Consider the following 22,032-nt stretch of genomic DNA (forward strand, 5'->3'; position numbering starts at 1 on the left):
CCTTAGAGGCACGCCAATTTTGTGCATTTAAAGTTTTGTACTGATATAATACTAAAGCAGAGGACATGGGAACAATTTTCAGAAGGCTAAGCTTGCAATATACTAATTTCCAGATGTTATCACAGCAGAAAGCACAATTTGGGTGTGTAATGCAGGTATCTAGGGTATTTGTTTATCTGTAATGCTGTAAGATAAGTTCAGCTTGATAGAAGATGTAATGCTCTCCATCCCGTTACTGAACACCTGAGCTGTCAGCAGAGAGGCATGTAGAACAGTGGCTATAAACTACAATTTTTAAGAGTCCAGCAGCTTGGATAATCTAATTAAAATGCAATCCTCCCAAACCTCACCTTGTACCAAAGAAAGCAGAAACATAATGGAGCAATACAGGGTAAATGAACTTTATTTGGTTCATTTCCAGCTGATCCCTCTGATTCCATGTTTTACATGATCAGTGTCACCTTACTCTGCAGGTGAATGGAGGACATAATGCCCTTTTAATGTTCTACAGTCTGAAATACTCCAGGGCCCTTCTCCATATTGGCTGGAAACATGATTAAATAAGGCAGCAACTTTAGTGAACAAGAAGCCAAAATGCTTCATGCAGAGTGTACATGCCAAGAAAGAAGATTGAAAAGGAAAAGTGAAGCATAACACACATCAAAAAGCTTATTTCAGCTTTATCTAGAGTGCAGTTAATAATGTGCGTGCCACTTCCATAAATACCAAATTGAAGAATATTTTATAAACTCAAAATGAATCATGGATTTCAAAGGATATTTACATATATGTTTATATGATATATATTTAGTCTGTGTGGAGGAAAAACATGAGAAAGAAGGTGGAGGGGAAAGAGAACAGCAATAGCAGTAGCACTTAAGACTTATATACCGCTTTACAGCCCTCTCTAAGCGGCTTACAGAGACAGCATATTGCCCCCAACAATCTGGGTCCTCACTTTACCCACCTCGGAAGGATGGAAGGCTGAGTCAACCTTGAGCTGGTGAGACTCAAACTGCCAAACTGCAGTCAGCCAGCAGTCAGCAGTAGTAGCCTGCAATACTACATTCTAACTACTGCGCTCACAAATCTACCCTGGGTAGTCTTTAGCAGTTAGAAGTCAGGTCCAAACGGAACACAAATCTATTTTGACCTTACCCAATAGTTGCTTTATTGACAAATGAATGTTAAACAACTCCCAGGCAGCTCTTATTTTTAATAAACCATGACCCTCAGCCTATATAAATAACTCTTTCGGAAGGCCCTGAAGACATGGTTCTGCCAGTGGGGCCTGGGGAATCCAGAGTGGGATGGAGCCCATTAAATGGCTAGATGAATATGTGTTGTCACTGGCATGGGGGGGGGTGGGGTGTTATTATTTTATTATTTTTCTTTTTATTCTTTTTATTTCTTTTATATGGTGTTTTTATATCCTTGTAAGTCGCCATGTGCGGGTAGATGGCAATATACATTTTTAAAATAAATATAGCAATAATTTAAGCTTTTTGTAGGCTTTGTTACAAAACTCCAGCATTCATCTCTTCCTCATGTTTCCTTCCCATTCTGCTTTCAACGAAGTGTGGCTGTCTCCCATTTCTTCCACTTAACTGCCATCTTACTTCCATCTATAGAAACATATTTCTATTATCTGGGGGCCCATCGCAATTCAAAATCTCTGCTTGCCCAACATAGAAACACTGGACTTTTGGCATAGTCCAAAAAGGATAAACGATCTTGAAGTCAATGTACACATTTCTGCAGAATATTGAGATTCGAGAAAAAGAAAAACAAAAACAAATCATGTGCTTTGGATTGCATGTGCATTAACAGTTTGGTACAACAGCAATCATGGTGTTTCTAAGTATTGTTTGATAATTTGAGACTGTCTGAGGCTTATTGCTCAAAATCGAAATGATCTTTTTCCAAAATTCATATGTGTGTAAACAGAGAGTACCCTAGAACTTACAATGTACTGAATTGTAAATTGATTTGTGATTACTTATTTTTGTTCCACTGCTATAGCAGCCTGGCATATAGCTTTTCAATAATGTCTTTCCTTTTAATGGGAAAGATGCAAATAAAGCTCTCATTCGTTGCCCCCACATGGAAACCCTTATAGAAAATTACTATGTATGCAACTTGCATAGCTCAGCAGACATAGCCTCAGGCAGTGGAAGAGGATGAGACTCTGGTAATTGTCATTTATCAATATTCATGCAAAATCCGGAATGGCCGTCTCAAAATACTTCTCCAATAACCTCTCATAGCGAAAACAAAAATAAGATGAAAACATTACTAGAGGGAAATTCTTCTCAATCTTCTCTTTCCTTTGTAAAAGCACTGAAGCCTAATAAAATTTGGCATCCCCCCCCCACATTAATCTTACTTTCAGTTGTTAATGTTAGCATTGTAAAACAAAACAAAAAAAACCTACACAGAATCAGATATTAGCCCAAACTCATTCTTGTTTGGTGATTTCACAAATGATTCTCTTAGTTCCTGCTCTTCTTTCCAGGTTTCTCATGCTGGATGGATTTTACTTTTTTCATTTGGAAACTGCTTTAAAAACAAAGTATAAAATTGGGGCTCTGCATTTATGATTCTCCATAGACTTTAATACTTTTTCAATGTACTGTTAGTTCATTTTATCTACACATGGCTGCAAAAATCCAGATGACCACTAGATGGCAAGAAGGCCTGCTTATCCAAATTATTGGATCAAGTATTTTCCAAAATGGGCCTTAGCTTTTACTAAGTCTCTATGTTGATAGATATTTCAAAGTAAGTCACAACAAATGCATCATTCAGAATAGCTCTGTGCTGGTAAATGTATTCTGCTTTGATTCTCTGTGGCTATTTCAAAGACTTAAGAGGCTGTCAAATGACTTACAATATTCAATAATCCTGCCTCATTCATGGACTTTTACAGGGATTCAGGCAATGTTATCTTTCATTTCTAATGCCCCCAGCTTTTTCTATTACCCTTTCATTTTTTTTTTCATAGAAAATTCCTAAAGGAGAAAAGCATAGCACATATTTCGAGTGAAACTATTAGAAGCCCTTTATTGAGAGATATCCTTATTCTGTGAAGTGCTTACATAAATTTATTATTTAATGCTAAATTTGATGCAATTGTTATTTAGCCTGCTTTATTTTTTGAATGAGATTCAGTGATGCCTAAGATATATTTGTTATTAAGATTTCCAATTTTTCCTGTTTGTTTCCCATGTTCAACGTACTGGTGTAGAATCATCCAAGATTACGACTGGTTATACCTACCCGCTTCATTGATATAGTTTCCCCTCCACTCTTGTGGTTTTGCCTTTCTCCCAATATTGTTGCCCCCCAGTCCTTGCCAGAATATTCAGTCCCGAGCTACTACCACATCCCTTTTGCACCCATGTTAAGACTTTCCTTATGAGAATGATAAGGTGCCTCACTCTTTGTGAAATGCAGCCCTGTCTTTTGCCCACAGTTTTCCTTGTAAGTAGTTCGTTGATGGGGAGCCTAGAAAAGAAATTCATTTCTAGTGAAGTAGAACTGATTGGCTAGCATGTTTCTATTTTGACTGTTGGCCAAAAAATAGGAAATGTTGATTCTCTGATCTACAAAGCATGGAGATCTCTAAAATGATCTGGAACGGCCAGAATAGCGGAAAATGATCATAATGGTATGGAATGTGTGGAGTTTAAATTAGAATTGAGAGTGTTTCAGGATGGGAAGACAGATCACCTGGATATGCTTTACTATACTTGTACCAGAATTCTGATTTATCTGACTTGATTTAATAATGAATTACAAATTTAACTTGAAGGCTAATTTGTTTTCTTTCAAATCTTTTACTACCAAGCTGTGCTTGAATATATGCTAAAATCAAAGGTATTTGACACACAGAATTTCTAAAGGAATGATTTTAGAAACTCAAGCAGGATTACATTCTAGGTCACCAGTAAATAAACAGGCAAAGAGAAATAAAAATGAACTGAAAGGAATTACTTGTTTGTTTGTTTTTGTGCCTACTGTTGGAAATGATGGAAGAAGAGGAATCTACCATGTGATTAAACAAGCACATAACTATCAATCTGTTTTATATGTGGGCAACAAGCATCTATGTTCCATCATTAGCCATTGGAGAAACCTTCATTTTCGGTACGGTCATGACTGGATAACCTGGCTGATTAGACAATTTGTCATTTTTGCTATCCACTGACAGGATAAGGTCAGGCTTCATCATTTAAAAACATGCATTACATTCATTTTTTTTTCACCCTGGAAAACTAACACTGTTCCTTTTCTTTAAAATATTTGATTTTAAAAAATCTTGTAAGCATCACCCTCTTGGGAACTACAAACAGTAAAGGAGACAGAATAAGGCTAGTAGTTAAACAGTAGTTTCCCTCACCAATCCAATGATCATAAAATGGAGCAGGCTTCCCAGGCCATTAATTCTGGGTTGATGAGAAACCACAGCAAATCATAGAAGTGGAATTCCAGCTTAGCTCTGGATACCACTCTGGAGTCATCCGAGTGCTTACTGTGTCAATGACTCTGGTAAAATGATGTCTCTCGGTCTCAGGTTCCCAATTCATTTCACATGACTACACCAAAGGAGTATGAACTAAGGAATGGATGCTTCATTGTCTATCACTCTAACTATTCAATTATTTTTGAAAAGTACAACAGTACGATGATGTGATTAGAAGTTTAATATTTTCCGAAAGTGAGATTTCAACTAAATAGTACCATGACAGAAACCTTCCCCCCCCCCACTTGAATCTCTTCCAGAACCTGCCTAGTCAGTGGCCCAGTGGCTAAATCACCCAAGCAACCAATCACTACCTATTAAGATAAAACAGTCTCAATCATATAAGGAATAGCTTGCAATTTGGCCACATGGATTGGTAATAAAAAATATTCAATCTCGAACCAACAATGACCAAAGATATTCACTGTATTAAAAGTAATGATTCAGATTGGACCCTCTAGCTGTTATTGATTTCTGTCTCCCTTGTGCTCTGGTGAGTGTATCTATGCTACCTGCTTATTTTCTCTGAATATGATTTTTCGTCTACCCAATATCTAATCATCATTTTTCCCCCCTCTGGGCTTTGGTATACTTGCAATTTATTGCAACTCAAAACATGGCTGATGGTGGTTCACAAATCATACAAGCCTTAGACTGTAATTTGCCTCTAATGACTCTCTTATTAAAACCAACTCTCAGTTTACATTTGAAAAGGATTCACAGAATATTAATAATAATAACAATTATGCGGGGAGCCATACCAAAAAACCTTGGATGGTACTTCAAACATCTGCATATTAACAAAATTTCCATTTGTCAGTTACAAAAGACCACACTGCTTGGATGCACATGCTTATTATGTTGATACATTACGACATCCTAGATTTTTGGGAAGAACTTGATGCAAATGAAGGCCAACACCAGTTAAAGATCTGGCAGCTATGATTTCATGTTGTTGTGTATATAATTATTGGCACATATACTATGTCAGTACATTACAGCAGGGCTGTCAAACTCCTGGTTTACGGGCCGGATGCATCACACGTTGGCCAGGCCCACGCCCAGTTTAGCAAAGAGGGAAAAAGTCCTAATACATCACGTGACGACACCGAGATGCTGTTTTGACACCTGCCTTACAGCATCCTAAGTTCTAGGGAAGAACTTGATGCATATGAAGGCCAACACAGTCTAAGGAACTGGCAGCTGCAACTTCACATTATTGTGTATATATAATAATAATAAATAAGTAGAGACAAGGAAGATCAAGGAAGCATAAAGCAGCAAATAACAGGTATAGTCAAGAAAATCAGCAGATATGAAGTTTGAATTGCACACTACAAGAAGAATCTGTAATTTCAGTCAAATCAGAAACATTTCTACCAATCCACCAATGATGGTCTCATGAACTACCAATGAACCAGTCAACCACCTGACAAAGAAGAAATAGTACATTTTGGGTGCAGACATGGGACAACCCAAATAAATACAACAAGAATGCAGCTTGACTAAAAGAGGTAGATAAGAATTAAAAAAAGAAGTTGAAATGAGAGAACTTGTAATAACAGCAGAAATGGTGGCGAAATGGCAAGCAAGTTCAATAATTAGCATGGTTTTTGGTTGAAATATCTGACTGGTCTACACCATTGCAAAGCAGTTTAACAACATATTGCAAGGAGGTGAAATTGAAGAGTGGCTAACATCTAGCAAAATTTAGCTGATAATGAAAGGTCCAACAAAAAGGGAACTATAGGCCAATTACTTGCTTGCCAACAACTTTCAAATTGCTAACTAGTTGTTACAGTCCAACAGTCCACTTAAAAACAAGCCCTTTTTACATGAACAGAAAGGAAACCACCCAAAAAGCAGAGGAACAAAAGATCAGCTCCTAATTGACAAGATGATTATGGAAAACTGCAAGAGAAGGAAGATCAACTTGAATGGAGATTAGATTGATTACCAGAAGGCACTTCCCTCCCTGCTACATGATTGGATAATCGAGTGCCTAAAAGTAACAGGAGTCCGTAGAAATATCAGAAGCCTTGTGCAGAGAAAAATGGCACAACGGAAGATACTGTTACTGGTTAATGGTGATAGCCTGGAAGAGGTTAATATCAAAAAAGGAATCTTTCAAGAAGACTCACTATCTCCACTACTATTTGCCATTGCACTGATTCCTTTGTCAACAATACTGAACAAGTCAGGCCATGGCTATCAAATGTCAAAAACATCTGCCAGGCTATCCTACCTTCTTTACACAATCTGAAACTGTATGGAAAACCACCCTCTGAAATAAAATAATTGCTCAACATTGTTTGTATTGCAATGGAGTTTGGACAGGACAAATGTGCTACTCTGACTGTTAGGATATGGTTTGAGCCTAACAAGTTGTCCAGGCAATATATGTGTTCTGTGACTTTAATATGAATATGTATTGTGTGACTTTAAAGTTTTCCTGCTGATTCATTGTAATGCTGAGTCATGCTGTAAATAGATAATCACTAGTTGTAAACGTATTTAAGAAAGATACTGTAACGTATTCAGTTGATGATAAGCTACCATAGTGTGTGGAGTTGCTATCATTGTGCTATCATCGTTGGATGGATCTGCTACCATTGTGGTTTGTGAACCAGAGTGAGTTTGTTATTCTAACCAACTACTGTTTGTGTAGTAAGAAGATTTTTGTATCACTGGACTGATTTAACTGGCAAAGACTTGGATTGTTTAAAGACTATGAGATTGTTTTTTCACTATAAAGTAAACTTTTGATAAACCAGTTTGCACTTCTCTTATTCATTGCTCTCAGCAACGTTCCTCTGTGTTCTACACTCTGCTGGTTGGTAACACAACAATATCCTTAACACTGACCATCAGCAGGGGAAAACTAGTGAACATTGGAGGAATTAGATGCCCTATGGAAATAACAACAAGGATCCGGATGAAGATGATCAGTAAAAATACCTGGGCATCTTTCAAGCTGACAACACCAAACACACTGAAGTCAAGAAGGTTAGAAGTGAACACATCATAAGAGGGAAGAAGACATTAAAATCCAAACATAGTTGAAGAAATATCATCAAGGCAATTAACACCTGGGCAATTCCAATCATTAAATACACAGCTGGAATAGTGGACTGGACTCAAGCAGAACTAAAAGCCCTGGATAGAAGACCAGAAAAATAATGACAATGAATCATGTCCTTCATCCATGCAGCGGTGTTGACAGACTCTATTTATCAAGGAACAAAGGTGGGTGTGGAATATTGCAAGTGCATCAGGCAGTTGAAGAAGACAAAAGGGCATTGGAAGAATATCTGAAGGACGGTGAAAAAGATGCACTGAAACTGGTACACCATGAAGACTCAGTGAATACCAAAGAGAAGAAGAGGTTATTTATTTTCTATCATTGCCCATATGTATATTACCTAAGATAAAATTTACTGTCCTGAGCAAATTCAATTGTGCAAGCAACATCAAGAAAGGAGTAAAGAGATGTTCAATATTTCACCCAATGTTAGAACTGAATCCAGTTGCAGATTAAGGGGTTTTTATGATCCTCGATAATAACCACCGCTTCTAACAACAAACAAGACAAAACTCAACTTAGTAGCTATCTGTTGGTAAGAGAAGGGTAACTTTTTCTTATGCATATAACTGGGTTGAAATCCACCAAATAGGTTTCCAATAATCATTGCAAATGTATTAAAAGACATAGTAGCTCTACAGAATACATTTTTGATCTCTCCATAGTTATTAGCTTAAGAGATCTAACTCCATTTGTATTCGAAACCTTCTTTTATCCATTATGCAAACAAAACTGTACAAATAACTACTGTGGAACAAATGAGCAGTTATGGGTCAGTAGTTACGTAGAAATCTTGCATTCCATCTATTGGGACAATCCTCCCTCTATTTCAGTCTAATTGAAAATTTACTGAAACTTGTTTAAGCATAAGGGCAAACTACAGTATTTCAGTTCAAAAAATGGCATGCAAGTTAAAGATTGAATCACACCCAACAACATCCAAGTGAGTATTAATAACACGCTGATAAATTAAGCAACACTATATTGGAAGAGAAATAAAGGCAAATATCCAAAAGGAATCTAGCCAAGAATGCTGAACATCAGAACTCACTAATTCCTTAACATCAATTTATTTCCTTTCTTTTGAGAGAAAGTTTTGTATGACACTTGTTCATTTACATGCTTGATATGGCTGTCTACTTCAAAACAATGATTCTGGGCAGTTAATACATAAAACATACTAACAACATAATACGAAGGTAAAAACTGTAATGTAAATATTGCAAAACCCTCCCCACACATATAACATACAGTAGGTAGTCCTAGATATACAATCTTTCATGTAAAAACCATCCAAAATTACAAAGGTGCTGAAAAAAGCAACTGAAGACCAGTCCTTGCACTTATGACCATCCCAGCATCCCAACAGTCACATAATCAAAATCAAAAAGACTCAGCAACCAGCATGTATTTTTATGATGGCTGCAGCATCCCAAGGTCAAGTGATCACCATTTCTACCTTTCCCAGGGGTTTCCATCAAGCAAAGTCAGTAGGGAAGCCAGATTTACTTAATCACCATAGCACAAAAGGTTGTAAAATTAGGTGTGATTCACTTAATGACTGCATTGCTTAGCAACAGAAGTTTGGTCTGAATTCACTTACCTGTAACTACACACTTAAAAACAAGTGACTCCTAATGCACAATCTGAAAAATAAATATGCAGCGATACATCCTGGGGTTAATTAATAGCCTGACCCAATGCCTGAAGGAAAAACCAAGTCATCAAGGCGCTAGAAAAAGCTCACAGGGTGAGCGCTATCCAAATTTCAAGAATGCGGTTCTATGGGATGGGCACCCTGAGAGAGGAGATATTTTAAAACTTTGAGGGAGATGGGCAATCTGCAAATATAAAATATAAATAATAAAATAAAATATAGAGGGCCTCGTGGCATTTGAGCACCTCATGGCAGTGTGACTGAACACGATTAATGTTGCTAGTTTCTGGGAAAGATCTGTTTAATTTGTAGATATTTTAATCTTGTATATTTTAAATTTTATGTCATATAGCATGCCTTATTTTAATTGTGATGCTTCTGACACGAATCAATATGAATAAACAATAAAATGTTTAGTGATAAATTGAAGAAAAGGGAAAGGGAGGAGCAAACTGAGTTATCTGACGTTACAGTTTATGATATCCTAGTGAAAGACATACCTTCAAGGCAGTGGTGGGTTATCCCCGGTTCTGTCTGGTTCTTTAGAACTGGTAGTAAAAATGGCGGGAGGCTCCACTCACCCCACCCACCCCTGAATGTCATAATTGACGATCTGCACACATGCTTCCATTGCAAACTGGTAGTAAAGATAAGTAGAACCCACCCCTGCTTTAAGGTTGGTTCCCTACTCAGATGAACTCTGTTGAAACAACTCCCTTGTTGAAAGTCATGCGCCCTAAACTATTGTACTCACCAGATTGAATGACTATGACAAAAGTCTAACGCGGAAATAATCTGTCGGAAGAACTTTCTGGCTTCTTTTGGTGTTAATCTTCCTTTCTTTACCAGATAATCGAAGAGCTCTCCACCTGACACATGTTCTAGCACCAAATATCTGAAACAAGGGGGAAAAATGTTTTTTTTTAAAAAAAAAATATGATCACACATATGTTTGAAAACACACAGAGAAAAAGTAATCTTCAAAATAACTAATACTTTTGTTTAAACTGCAGCGCAAGAACTTTTGAAAAATGGTGCACTTGAACATTTTTATCTGGGCAATTAGCGACTAAGCTTTTAGAGATCTTACAGTTTCTCAAGTAGAGATTTATCAAACAAAATTAAATTACTTCTCTGTTTTCAACGTCTTTTACTGATCGATTTCCAATGCTATGAGACAAAGTCAGTGTAAAAATATAGTAGATAATCATCTAAATGCAGTGTGTTTTCTAAAAGAACTTAACTGGTACAGAGGTGGTATTCAGCAGATTCTGACCAGTTCTGGAGAATCAGTAGCGGAAATTTTGAGTAGTTCAGAGAACCGGTAAATACCACCTCTGGCTGGCACCGCCCGCATCTATTCTCTACCTCCCGAGTCCCAGCTGATCGAGAGGAAATGGGGATTTTGCAGTAACCTTCCTCTGGAGTGGGGTGGGAATGGAGATTTTACAGTATCCTTCCCCTGCCACGCCCACCAAGCCATGCCATGCCCACCAAGCCACACCCACATTACCAGTAGTAAAAAATGTTGAATCCCACCACTGAACTGGTATGAATAAATAAATTACTTCATGATTACTTGCTGCTTGATGTAAAGGACAAGAAGGCACCTCCTTGACTCCAAATATACAAAGCCAGCCTTGCAGTTGACTAACTAGCAGGCATTAAATTTTCCAGGCTCGCAGCAGGTAACATCCGAAGATACTCAGCAACCCTCCTGTTTGTCCTCTGCCCAACATTTGCTACCTGAAGCAGTCATGTCATTCTACCTAGCAAGAAACTCAACCTTTGTGAAGCCTAAGGAATTCCTAAGCAATCTTGAGTGGGAATTCCTGTCCAGAGGGGCATGTCATAAAATATGATTACAAGGTTTTAGATATAATCCCTTTTCTTTATATTCTCTGCCGTATAAAGAAGAACTGGATATTTATTTTATTTATGTTTATTTATTTATTTATTTATGTTTCTTCCCAACAACAGCAAAACAGTGGGCTGGCCTGAAGAACCCAAAGGTTATCTGGGAGATAGTGATAACTCAATAGACTGCGTATTATTGTTTATCACCTATCAAAGTCAGAAACAGAAACAATGAAATGAAAGAAGATATTTTGAAAACAGGCACTTCTGCCTTTTCAAGTGATTAGAAGAAGAAGAAATAAACCATGCATTGTAGTTTAGCAACACGAGGAGAGTGGCAGACCTGTTAGTTAAACAATGCTCAAGAATGAGGAGTGGTTGCACAAAGGAGGTTATGTAAATAAGGCAACATCCCAAGTACTCTGATCCTAAATTACTAATGCATCAGAGACGCTAACAGAAACGGTGTCTTTGCATGGAGACAATTATGTTTAAAATTGCCACTACCAGATGGCTTTGATTAAACAGTGTTACTTTAATGCCCAACTCCTGCTCAGTGCTCTTGTTGTAGGAACACAAATGTCAAACTCATTGGAATGGGAATACAACATACTTACCAAACACTCCAAGCTAGAACTATTAATTACAGGTTTATTACTTTGAACCTTTGCAGTCTTTGCTGAAGACATATTTGTACACATATTTGATTAACCAAGTTGCGGAGCAGTTCCCAGTGTGGGAGGTTCCTCCTGGGTTGCTGAAATAATTACTAGCATAGCTAATTTTGATTTACTATCCCTTTAAAGACCATTCAAAAAGCATGCAAATCTCATAGATATTTCTTTCTGACCTGTTTCTTCTTCCTCTACAGAAATTATTATACCCCCTTAAAAAGACACAAATCAAAACAAAACACCAAGACTGCATTGTGTGAGTTGAATCTTAAAATTACAGTCCCGAGAAAAGATGTAAAGTTCCTGTGCCGTTAACAATGCTCTACTGAATGAACAAAAACACAAGGTCAATGTCGTTCCCCCCCAAACAAATAACCCACTTTTTTTGATGGAAGATCAAAATGTCTGTCTGAACATTAATTGAAGCTCTCTTCTAGTATGAGATACAACTTTCAATCAATGTGTGACCAGGGGTCCTCGGCAGCTGTCTCCTGCAGAAGAGCTTCTAGCTGGGGGCCCTTTACGCATATAGATTTAACATGATAGAGTTCTTCTTTTTGGATTGGTTTGCTTTATATGCATGGATAATAGGGAGAAAAATGGGAAGTGTGGTTTATCAGCCTCTTTGAAACACTGCTATAGGTAGGGACTGTCTGAGTACATTAATATTGGGTCATGTTTCCCAAAAAAGGGAAAGGAAAGAAAAGAAACCAAAGAAGAAGGAGTATTAAAGCAAAGCATCAATGTTCTCATTCCACAATGTTGTTGTTTTTTTAATTTGATTTATATGCCGCCCTTCTCCGAAGACTCAGGGCGGCTTACAATGTGCTCAGCAATAGCCTTCATCCTTTTGTATATTTATACAAAGTCAGCTTATTGCCCCCACAACTGGGTCCTCATTTCACCTACCTTAGAAAGGATGGAAGGCTGAGTCAACCTTGAGCCTTGGCGAGATTCGAACCCTGCAGTAATTGCAGGCAGCTGGTCTTAATAAGCTTAATAACAGGGTGCCTTAAACCCCTGTACTACCAAGGCTCTTCTATGAACATTCTATCTGTCCTCATAGCATAACAATAAAAACAAGAGTTAGAGTTACACAACAGAAATGAATTATCCATAATTTGTTTTATGGTAAAGTGATCATCAGAAGCAAAAAAGAGGAAAAAAAGGTAATAACTTCCAAAATAAAGTCAAATAATAAATATAAAAATAAATATAAAAACAATAAAGTCACACAAGACTCCCAAAGACCTGATAACCTGACTCCCAAGATGAGGCCAGAGCAGAGGTGGGTTGCTACCGGTTTGCACCGGATCGGGCAAACCGGTAGCGGCGGAAGGCTCTGCCCACCCGCCCAGATGCTTCTGTGCATGCGCAGAAGTGCCGCACAAGCACGTGCGCGCACAAGCGAAGCAGTAGCAACGGGATTTGGAACCGGCCCCTGGGCCAGAGGGCTGGAAGTGGAGATTATCCTTAGATATTTGATCCTTCTTCCCAGAGTGCAGTCTTCCCTCTACCCATCACTATCTTGATCTGCATCCCTTCCTTTCTATCCCCTTCAGAGTTCTCTATTTTGAAATAGTTTTCATTAAAAAAAAATTAGATACATAATAAGAAATACATTCAAAGAGAAAAAGAAAATAGATGTGAAAAAGAAAAAAGAGACAAAGAGCTAGAAAAAAGAAAACACACACACATTTATTCATAAAGGTAAAGGTTCCCCTCGCACATATGTACTAGTCGTTCCCAACTCTAGGGGGCAGTGCTCATCTCCGTTTCAAAGCCAGCACTGTCTGAAGACATCTCCGTGGTCATGTGGCTGGCATGACTAAACGCCAAAGGTGCACGGAACACTGTTACCTTCCCACCAAAGGTGGTCCCTATTTTTCTACTTGCATTTTTTACGTGCTTTCAAACTGCTAGGTTGGCAGAAGCTGGGACAAGTAACAGGAGCTCACCCTATTATGCAGCACTAGGGATTCGAACCGCTGAACTGCCAAACTTTCGATTGAAAAGCTCAGCATTTTAGCCACTGAGCTACCGCATTCCTTTTTATACCTGAATATATATGGAAGGGGTGTCCAATTTTCTCAGCAATTATACAAGTCTAACCAAAGTTCTCTCTCTAAGATTACATCATGATTCTTCTTTTTAAATAGTTTTTATTCTGTGCCCTTCAGAGCTCATGGTCTTGGACATCTGCCTACATTTAATGGTACTGTTACTAAGCCTCCTCCTATAGTCCATCTCCATTAAGACTCCTAATCAGTTTCTAGTTCAGAAGAAACCATGACAGAGGAAAGAGATGTATAAGAAAATATAGGTTTTTCTACAAGTTTTATGAAAAAAAATACTACGCTTAGTTATTTTCTACAGAATCCTTAATCAAAAAGGGTCCAGACCATACTGACATATTACAGTTATTTAATTATGTTTTTCCAATACCATTTTATATTTATTAAATCATCTCTATTAGATATTAAGCTTATTATTGGTACAGCATGTAAATAATTCAACACTTATATAAATTCTTATGGCAGGCATGAATTTTTAAATCCCAATTTGGTACTGAGCCAAGACCTCTTCATTTAAAAAAAACTGGGGAGGGTGAGAGGCTGCTTGCTTCCAACAGAAAAATAAATGCATGTTTGCCTGCATTTAACCAACTGCTGTTTTTCTGAAGCAACCATTTAAGTTATATTCATGCTTGGGAATTTTTTCTTTTTGTTTGTTTGCAGTTTTTCTTTTGTTGAAATCTTTAAATCTTCAAGCTACTGTGAATGAAAGACGTTTTGAACGCTACTTTGTCAATTATTTCTAACACGTAGTCAATGTATGATTAAAAGCTGGCCAGAGTGATGTCTGTTACTGGATGTTCCAAGCCATTGTTTATTAGTTGTTCCTTTCAGAGAAGCCCGTTTGCTTTGTGCTACTTGCCAATTATCTGGAGCTTCTAGCAGTCCAAATGCATTTGTGAATGTTAGTTTACGGAACAGTTTTTGTTGCTGTTGTTCTATTATTGAGAGGGCTTGAGCCACACTTTACATTTAGTAGAAGTGTTTCTTTAGCTTTTGAGGCAGATTCTTGGTTTTATTTCCTAATACGGTGATTCCCAGATCAATCCCACAGCTGATAAATGAATTGCTGTTGTGTCTTCAGGTGATTTTCTGTGTGTTCACACAGAATATTGTACCTGCAGTATACCTCTACTGAAATCTTTTAAAGCTGACTGACTTTTGATGGAAATAACCCCGGTATATTCCATTCAATTCCCTTCAGTTCTTTCATCCATTCTCCTCAATTCTGAGATCTGACATGGTAGTAAATAGAAACCAAACATGTCAGCTCATAAGAAATGAGGAAGCAAGGGAGGCTCCTATAAGTACACAGATGAACACTCAATCTTAATTACAGATGGACTTTTTTTTCCTTTGTGGTTTTGGTGCTTCACACTGATTGGAAAGTAATAAAATATATGAGAAATGGAGAACTGGTTTTAAGAGATGATTGAAGACAAGATTGCTCTATCACATAAAGCATGTTTCTGCACTCTAACACCAAACAATAATAATTGCTAAAAGGTTGCAGCTTTACATGGATTTGGGAGCAAATACTCTCCGATGAATGCAGTAGACATCACCAATGGCCTGGTAGAATAGCTCTGTAGACATGAAAAGTGCTTCACCAACTTGAAACAAAAGATATATTATCCCTTTAGCAAGACATCGGGAATACACTTTTTCTGCCTAAACAAAAAGACTTTGTTTAGGCTTTTTGTAGACTTTGTACAAGTAAGGTATGAAGAAAAAATTCTTATTCTCACAGTTAGTAATGAGCAAATTTTGTGCGCTGAGATGGTAATCCTCAAAACTGTTATTTTTAGGGAAGTAAATGAAGAGCAGCAGAATAAAAAAATATTACTTAATAATGGAGATAAGACCAAAGATAATTTTTGGCAGAGACTGGGATCATTAATGCAAGTTAATTACACTAGAAATATTTTAATTGTCAAATTAGAGAAGGTGAAATTCCCTGAATGGAATATAAATGTACAGCTGCTTTATGGCCTTACAGGAACTCAATGTAAGTTGATTGGAGAATTCTGGGAGTTAAAGTCCACACATCTTAAAGTTGCTAAGGCTCAAAAACACTGGTTTTGACTTTGTGCTTCAGGTAGGGAAGGGAGCTGAACTAGAGACAGAATAGTCATTTATATCAGGGGTGTCAAACTTGCACCATCACGGCGTCGTCACGTGACGTATTGGCACTTTCCCCCCCGTTCGCTAAACTGGGTGGGGCCTGGGCCAGCACATGATGCATTCGGGCCATGGGCCAGGAGTTTGATGCCCCTGATTTATATCAACAGTTCAGGACTGGGTTACTGGGATAGACTGCTGATGATGCAATATAGGCTGGGAGATACCCTGAATTGCTTCCATGAGAAGTGGAATTGCAAGCTATAATGTTCCAAAATTAAACTAGAGTGACCCCGATTTGTGTTTCCTCTCCCTCCCTCTCTTTGAGTCTACCAAGACCCAGAATAATGTTTCATTGGTTTTTCAGTTTACCCTGCCCATTTAGCAGTCAACCAGGAGTGATATGCAGAAATCAAGCCCAAACTAAGTTTCTGATATCAAGATAACATCTTGACAAAGTAGCTGCTGAAATCTTCTCTGAAAGAATCTGTCCATCTCTTTCAAAAGTGTACGGCCATTGCAGCAGAATGACAGGCTTGATGGTATCTGCAGTTTTGAGCATTTACTGTATTCCCAAACAACATATTTAAAAGTATAACTAGATTTGGTTGTTGTGAAGACTTGACCTTGAAGTCAGAATTATGCAACGTTCCTCTTCTAGCACACCATATAAGCTAGTGGTTCATTTTTAGGAGGAAACTTATTGCTGCATTTCACACAAGGCTACGGTTGAGTCGGAAGCCAGAAAATACTCACAGGAAAAAGCAAAAGGAGAAATACAAAAATAGACAAATAGTTGAGAGGGAGAAATAAAAGTTGAAGAAAAAGAAGATATAATAACAAGACAGCAGAAAAATCCTGCTAAAGAGAAAAATGTTCTCGAGATACTACCACTATGGTGATTGAACAACTGAGGAAAATGGGCTGATCCCTCATTAAGTGGCTTAAATGGGACAGTATCTTATATTTCCATCAATGTAACTCAAATGAGACCACAGTGATACAAACTTTAAGTCTCATGTATCACTGCAAACCTTTCCATTGACTGAAATAATTAAAACATGTGGGAAGCATCTATGTATGAAATTAACCTAGGTACCAAGAGAAAAGTTCCCTTCACAGAAGAAGAGTATCCTGTGTAAAATCATAATTTTGTTCATGCAGAAATGTGTATGCTTGACTGATAATCTCTATAAATTTACTTTAGAACAACCATGCACATTTCTTTATTCATTCTTGCAAGGGGATACTTAGTACAATTATTTCAAAGGATGATATCACAGAATAAAAGAGTTTGAAAGGACCTTGGAAGTCTTCTAGTCCAACCTCCTGATCAGGCAGGAAATACAATTTCAGACAAATGATTTTCTAATATCTTCTTGAGTAGAAGCAGTACTACTAAAAGAGATATTCTTATCAAATAAAACTGTTTTCAGAAGCAGTTACAATGTGCTTCTGTGTGAGAACCCAATGTTTGTTTTCTTATACTTAGGTATTTGTGGGATTCTTGGTCTTCTCTGAGCTTGGTTGTTCTCTTGCACAATATTATACAACTAGGTAACATCATGATGATGGATAATGAAACATATTTAAGAAAACAACCAAGCTCAGAGAGCACCAAAGAATTCTCATTTCAACCCTGAGCCACAGATATTCTCCTTTCTTGGTTGTTATTTTGCAGGGCTCAGCGTTGAAATAAAAGGCCCTTGGTGTTCTCATATGCTTTCTTCTTTTATCGTAGGTTTTTGTTATGGCTGCAATTTAAGAAACTTGGTTTACGTAGGAAACGAGACACCTGGTCTACCCCAACATGTGGGAGGGGGCATTCTGCTCCCTTTCGCCTTTCAGCTCCAATCCAGGAGCCCTCAAGCAGTCACATTCACGAAAAACCATTTTATACCAAATTTATATTTTGCTGATAAATTTATTTCTTTATCAGCAAAATATAAATAATATTTGTACTTTGTCTATAATATCTTTGTACTTTATAGAGATAGTTCCATAACATACTAATGAAGCCATTGTTTTCATTTACTTGGCATCCCTACACAAAGGAGCTGGCTTTTTGATGTGGTTCTGCCAATGAATTTAGTATACCTTCAGGATTTATGTATTGCTCTAACCTTTAATATAGCTCAATCTAACCCATCATAGGTTATACAAATGAAACCATTATGGTTTGTTAATAAGCCAGGGTTATTAGTGTTATGAATGCAGCCATTATTTGGCAGCTATTTAGTTAATGCATTCGGTCTGCATAATGGAACACTGTTCTTAGAAATGATATATGAATGCATGAGAATTATATACTGGTTTTTTTCCTGAACATCATAGATTTTATATATATATAAAGCAGGTAGAACTAACATATTACAGAAGGAAGAGGCAGAGCTCTTTTCCCCAGTCCATTTGTTTTCCATACAAAGAGAGTTAATTGGAAAAAGCATTTAACTTGAGATTTCTGCCTTTGCAGTCTGAGTCAGCAACCTAACTGGATTCCACTGAATGCTTACATCTCCTAATAATAAATTTCTCCTCCATAAATGTTGGAAAGGAATGGAAAGAAAAGTAGAATGATATTACTTTGGCTAAGCTAGGCAGCAACATTTTTAATTTCACCCCCCCTCCAGATGCATTTTCGCTCTTAAATTAACTGTGGAAAAAAATGATTTGATTCATGACTACATTAGGAATCTACTCAACCAAATCTCCTTTGTCACAAATTAAATAATAATCCCAAAGTCAAACATGATTTGTGAAATTAACATTTATCGAAGAAACACTCCCCGTGCTGCAACGCCGTCTTTGGCATCCGAAATATCAATCTTAATTCATAATATGCCTAAGAAACCAGGCTACCAGCACTGCAATTAAGACATGATGTTTGATGGAACGCTGATCAACTAACCTGAGACTAATTTGTAAAGAGGAGAAGATTGTGCTGTGTTGTATTTGCTGGCGACATCGGCATCCTCCTCTTAAACCTGAACTTTACAAGGTAGGAAATTACTGACACAGAGCTTTTTCACTCCTCCACAGTCATACTCCATTATTGTATTATCCAAAACTCATTAATTGATTTATTATGTTTCCACATTACCAATCGTATCATCTTGTTTTAATAGCAAGCAATGGCCTTTAGTATAACATCGGTATAATTTTCTTTAAATTATCGCCATCAATCAAATTGCAATATTTTTATACTTTGACAATAAATATCTTTCATCTTAAAGTTCTGGGATATAGCTGTCTGAGAAGCATTTTATTACCCTATCTTACAAAGAGATAAACTGAAATTTCAGCACCCCAAATCCTTAGATTTACACAACTAGTATGCAGTGCTATCAGGTCTAATATTTTCAAAAGTGATTGATAGTTTGATCACAATGCATTTTTCAAACATAATTTGATTATTTATGGACTTTGGTTTTTTTTTTTTCCACCTCTTGCTATGATTTCTCTTAGGGATGAAAAGATATTCTGAGTAGCATGCGCCAAATCAGTATGGAGAAAGTCTCCTATCCCTTAAATCTAATCAGTGGGGAACAAATGTCATATATGATCATAAATCCCCAAATGGCACTGTATACAGTGTCAATCTTGTCTGTTTTGTGATTCTGGAGGAAAAAAACCCACAAGAAAGTATAGAAGTACCTTGATAATAAGCACAGTTATTGTGGCATCAATCTTTTGTAAATTAGTTAGAAGCACTATCTAACATTGCCAGGATGGCTCTGTAGCCATTGTGTTGTACATGGATATGAGAAATCTTCATTCCAATCTGTGCTCAGTTGCTATGATACAGCATAATCTGCTTTATAGGGTCAATGTGTGTATGGCTAATTATTACACATTTGAAAAAAACATGTTGCAAAGCATATTGGTGTGAGTGAAGCAGGTCTGCACAAAGCAGTAAAGCAGTTTTGTCTAATGGAAGGTTTTAAGACAGCTTCAAAACCTTTCTGGGTGGTTATAGCTCCACTTTGTTTTGCTGGCAGACTCCCATAGAACTGTATGCTATTGGTTCATACTGTATATACGTTTGTGCAGACAGCCAGAGAAAGTCTTCAAAACAGTGGTGCCAAATTTCCATAGGACACAGATACTTTCTTTTAAGAAAGGTCCCTTCTATTACAAAAGGCCTCTTTCCAATGCTTTGCGCAATCCTACTAATTAGATTCCAGATCAGACTTTTATGATGCAATTAACTGGCTTTATTCACAGAACTTTACAAAGTTGGTAAACTTGTCCTCTGTTTTAAAATGGCTTTTTCCTAGTGCTTCTCTTATTTTTCTTTCCATTAAAAAAAAAAAATCCATTAAGAAATGAAAATAGGAGAAAATCCCCTTCCCTGATATTTGATAACATTCAGTGAGAAAGTGGGTAGAGCCTGGAAACCATACAGGTTCGCAAGGTATCAAACATAGAACATTAAACATGTATTTTTGTGTTTTTTTGTGTGTGGGAGGAGCTACAAGCCTATATTCTGACATTAAAATGTTTTTATTGGGTGACTAACTACTAGAGTTCAGTTACTCATCTCCAGATTATACAGTATTTTTACTTTTTACAGTACAGCAGTACAGCAAATATAAAAGTATCTTAACTATACACTATTGCCGTGATGGCGAACCTATGGCACGCATGCCACAGGTGGTACGTGGAGCCATATCTGTGGGTATGCAAGTGTTGCCCTAGCTCAGCTGCAGTGTGCACGCGCACACTGGCCATCTGATTTTCGGGCCTTTTGGGCCCACCAGAAGTCGGGAAATTGACTATTTTCGGCCTCCGGAGGGCCTCCGGGGGGTGGGAAAGGCCATTTTTGCCCTCCCCAGGCTCCAAGAAAGCCTCTGGAGCCTGGGGAGGGCGAAAAATGGGTCTACCAGTACCGGTAACCTTTTTGCCATTGCGTGCCAAAAGTGGGGGGAGTGCGGAGGGGTCACGCACACATGCATGGGGGAGCAGGGTGCAGCGGGGCATTCAATTATGGGTGTGGGCACGCTCGCATGCAACCCCCCCGTGTTTCCCCCCGCTTTTGCACGCGACTGCAAAAAGATTAGTCATCACTGCACTATTGTATATTGCTAATAGCTACACTTAAAAACAATTCAGGAACAGCCAGATAAGTCACATGTATCTATATAAACAAAAAGGCAGAGAATATTTTTTTCTGTTATTTTTCTGGAGTTACCTTGAGGTAAGATGGGCAGCGTATAAATTTTATAAATAAATAAATAATATTATTTTTTCTAGTATTGCAGTTCATTGTTGAAAAGACTTTCAAGAGTGGGAAAGAGAGAGAGAGAGAGAGAGAAAGATTGAACTGCTTCATCTTTTACAGTTAATTTTTGAATGTATGGATCAATTTTGTTTGACAACAATTTATTGTTCTAGTTCTATGGTTTATATGTAATCATTACTTCCATTCCACATTCTCCCCTTGGTTTAGCAATCTCATTTTCAAGGAGACATGATATTTTAAAACGCTACCTACAGCCCAGGTAGACGAATTTGAATCTTGCTCACTTCTTTGCTTGTCATAAAGTTGGAAATGTTTGCATTTTTTTGTATTTTGCACACAAGAAAATTGTGCATGTTCCAAATCAGTAGGTGATGCCTGGTGATGAGATTTCTAAGAGAAAATTAGCTTAAAACTGCAGCCAGGGAAATTGGTGAAGACCCTAAATTGAAAAGCAGATGAGAATGAGAACACTACTTGTGATAGCATCCCATTCCTCTTGAAGACTCAAGCTCATAGTTTGGATATATTCCTACATTTATCTACTTCCAGGTTCTATTCTTCTTATAACAAAAAGCCTGCCAGTGCAGTTAAATAAATAAGTAATGACAAACAAAATATAATAATCCATAACAAAACCTCTCTAAAATCTATAAAGCGGATGCAATATTAATAAATCTTAAAACATCAACAATTAAGACATCATGGTCCAGTAAGAAGATCAATCTTGAACTCCATTCCTAGTTTGGGAGTAGGTAGAAGTCTCATCTAAAATCGGTGCGCTAGCTATACCTCTTTCTGG

General features: G+C 37.5%; 1 protein-coding gene across 12 annotated transcripts in view; it reads right to left on the minus strand.

The window, feature by feature from the left end:
* The window catches only part of BRSK2 (BR serine/threonine kinase 2), a 467,655-nt gene that overhangs the window by 138,180 nt on the left and 307,443 nt on the right, over positions 1-22,032 (minus strand). For all 12 annotated transcript variants that reach the window (XM_060687737.2, XM_034416848.3, XM_087880323.1 and 9 more), the window contains exon 4: positions 10,019-10,159. In XM_060687737.2, the coding sequence (XP_060543720.1) occupies positions 10,019-10,159 (141 nt within the window). The remainder of the gene's footprint in view (positions 1-10,018; positions 10,160-22,032) is intronic.

Source organism: Pantherophis guttatus, chromosome 1 (assembly GCF_059756535.1).
Source record: "Pantherophis guttatus breed Tessera chromosome 1, ASM5975653v1, whole genome shotgun sequence".
Lineage (NCBI taxonomy): Eukaryota > Metazoa > Chordata > Lepidosauria > Squamata > Colubridae > Pantherophis > Pantherophis guttatus.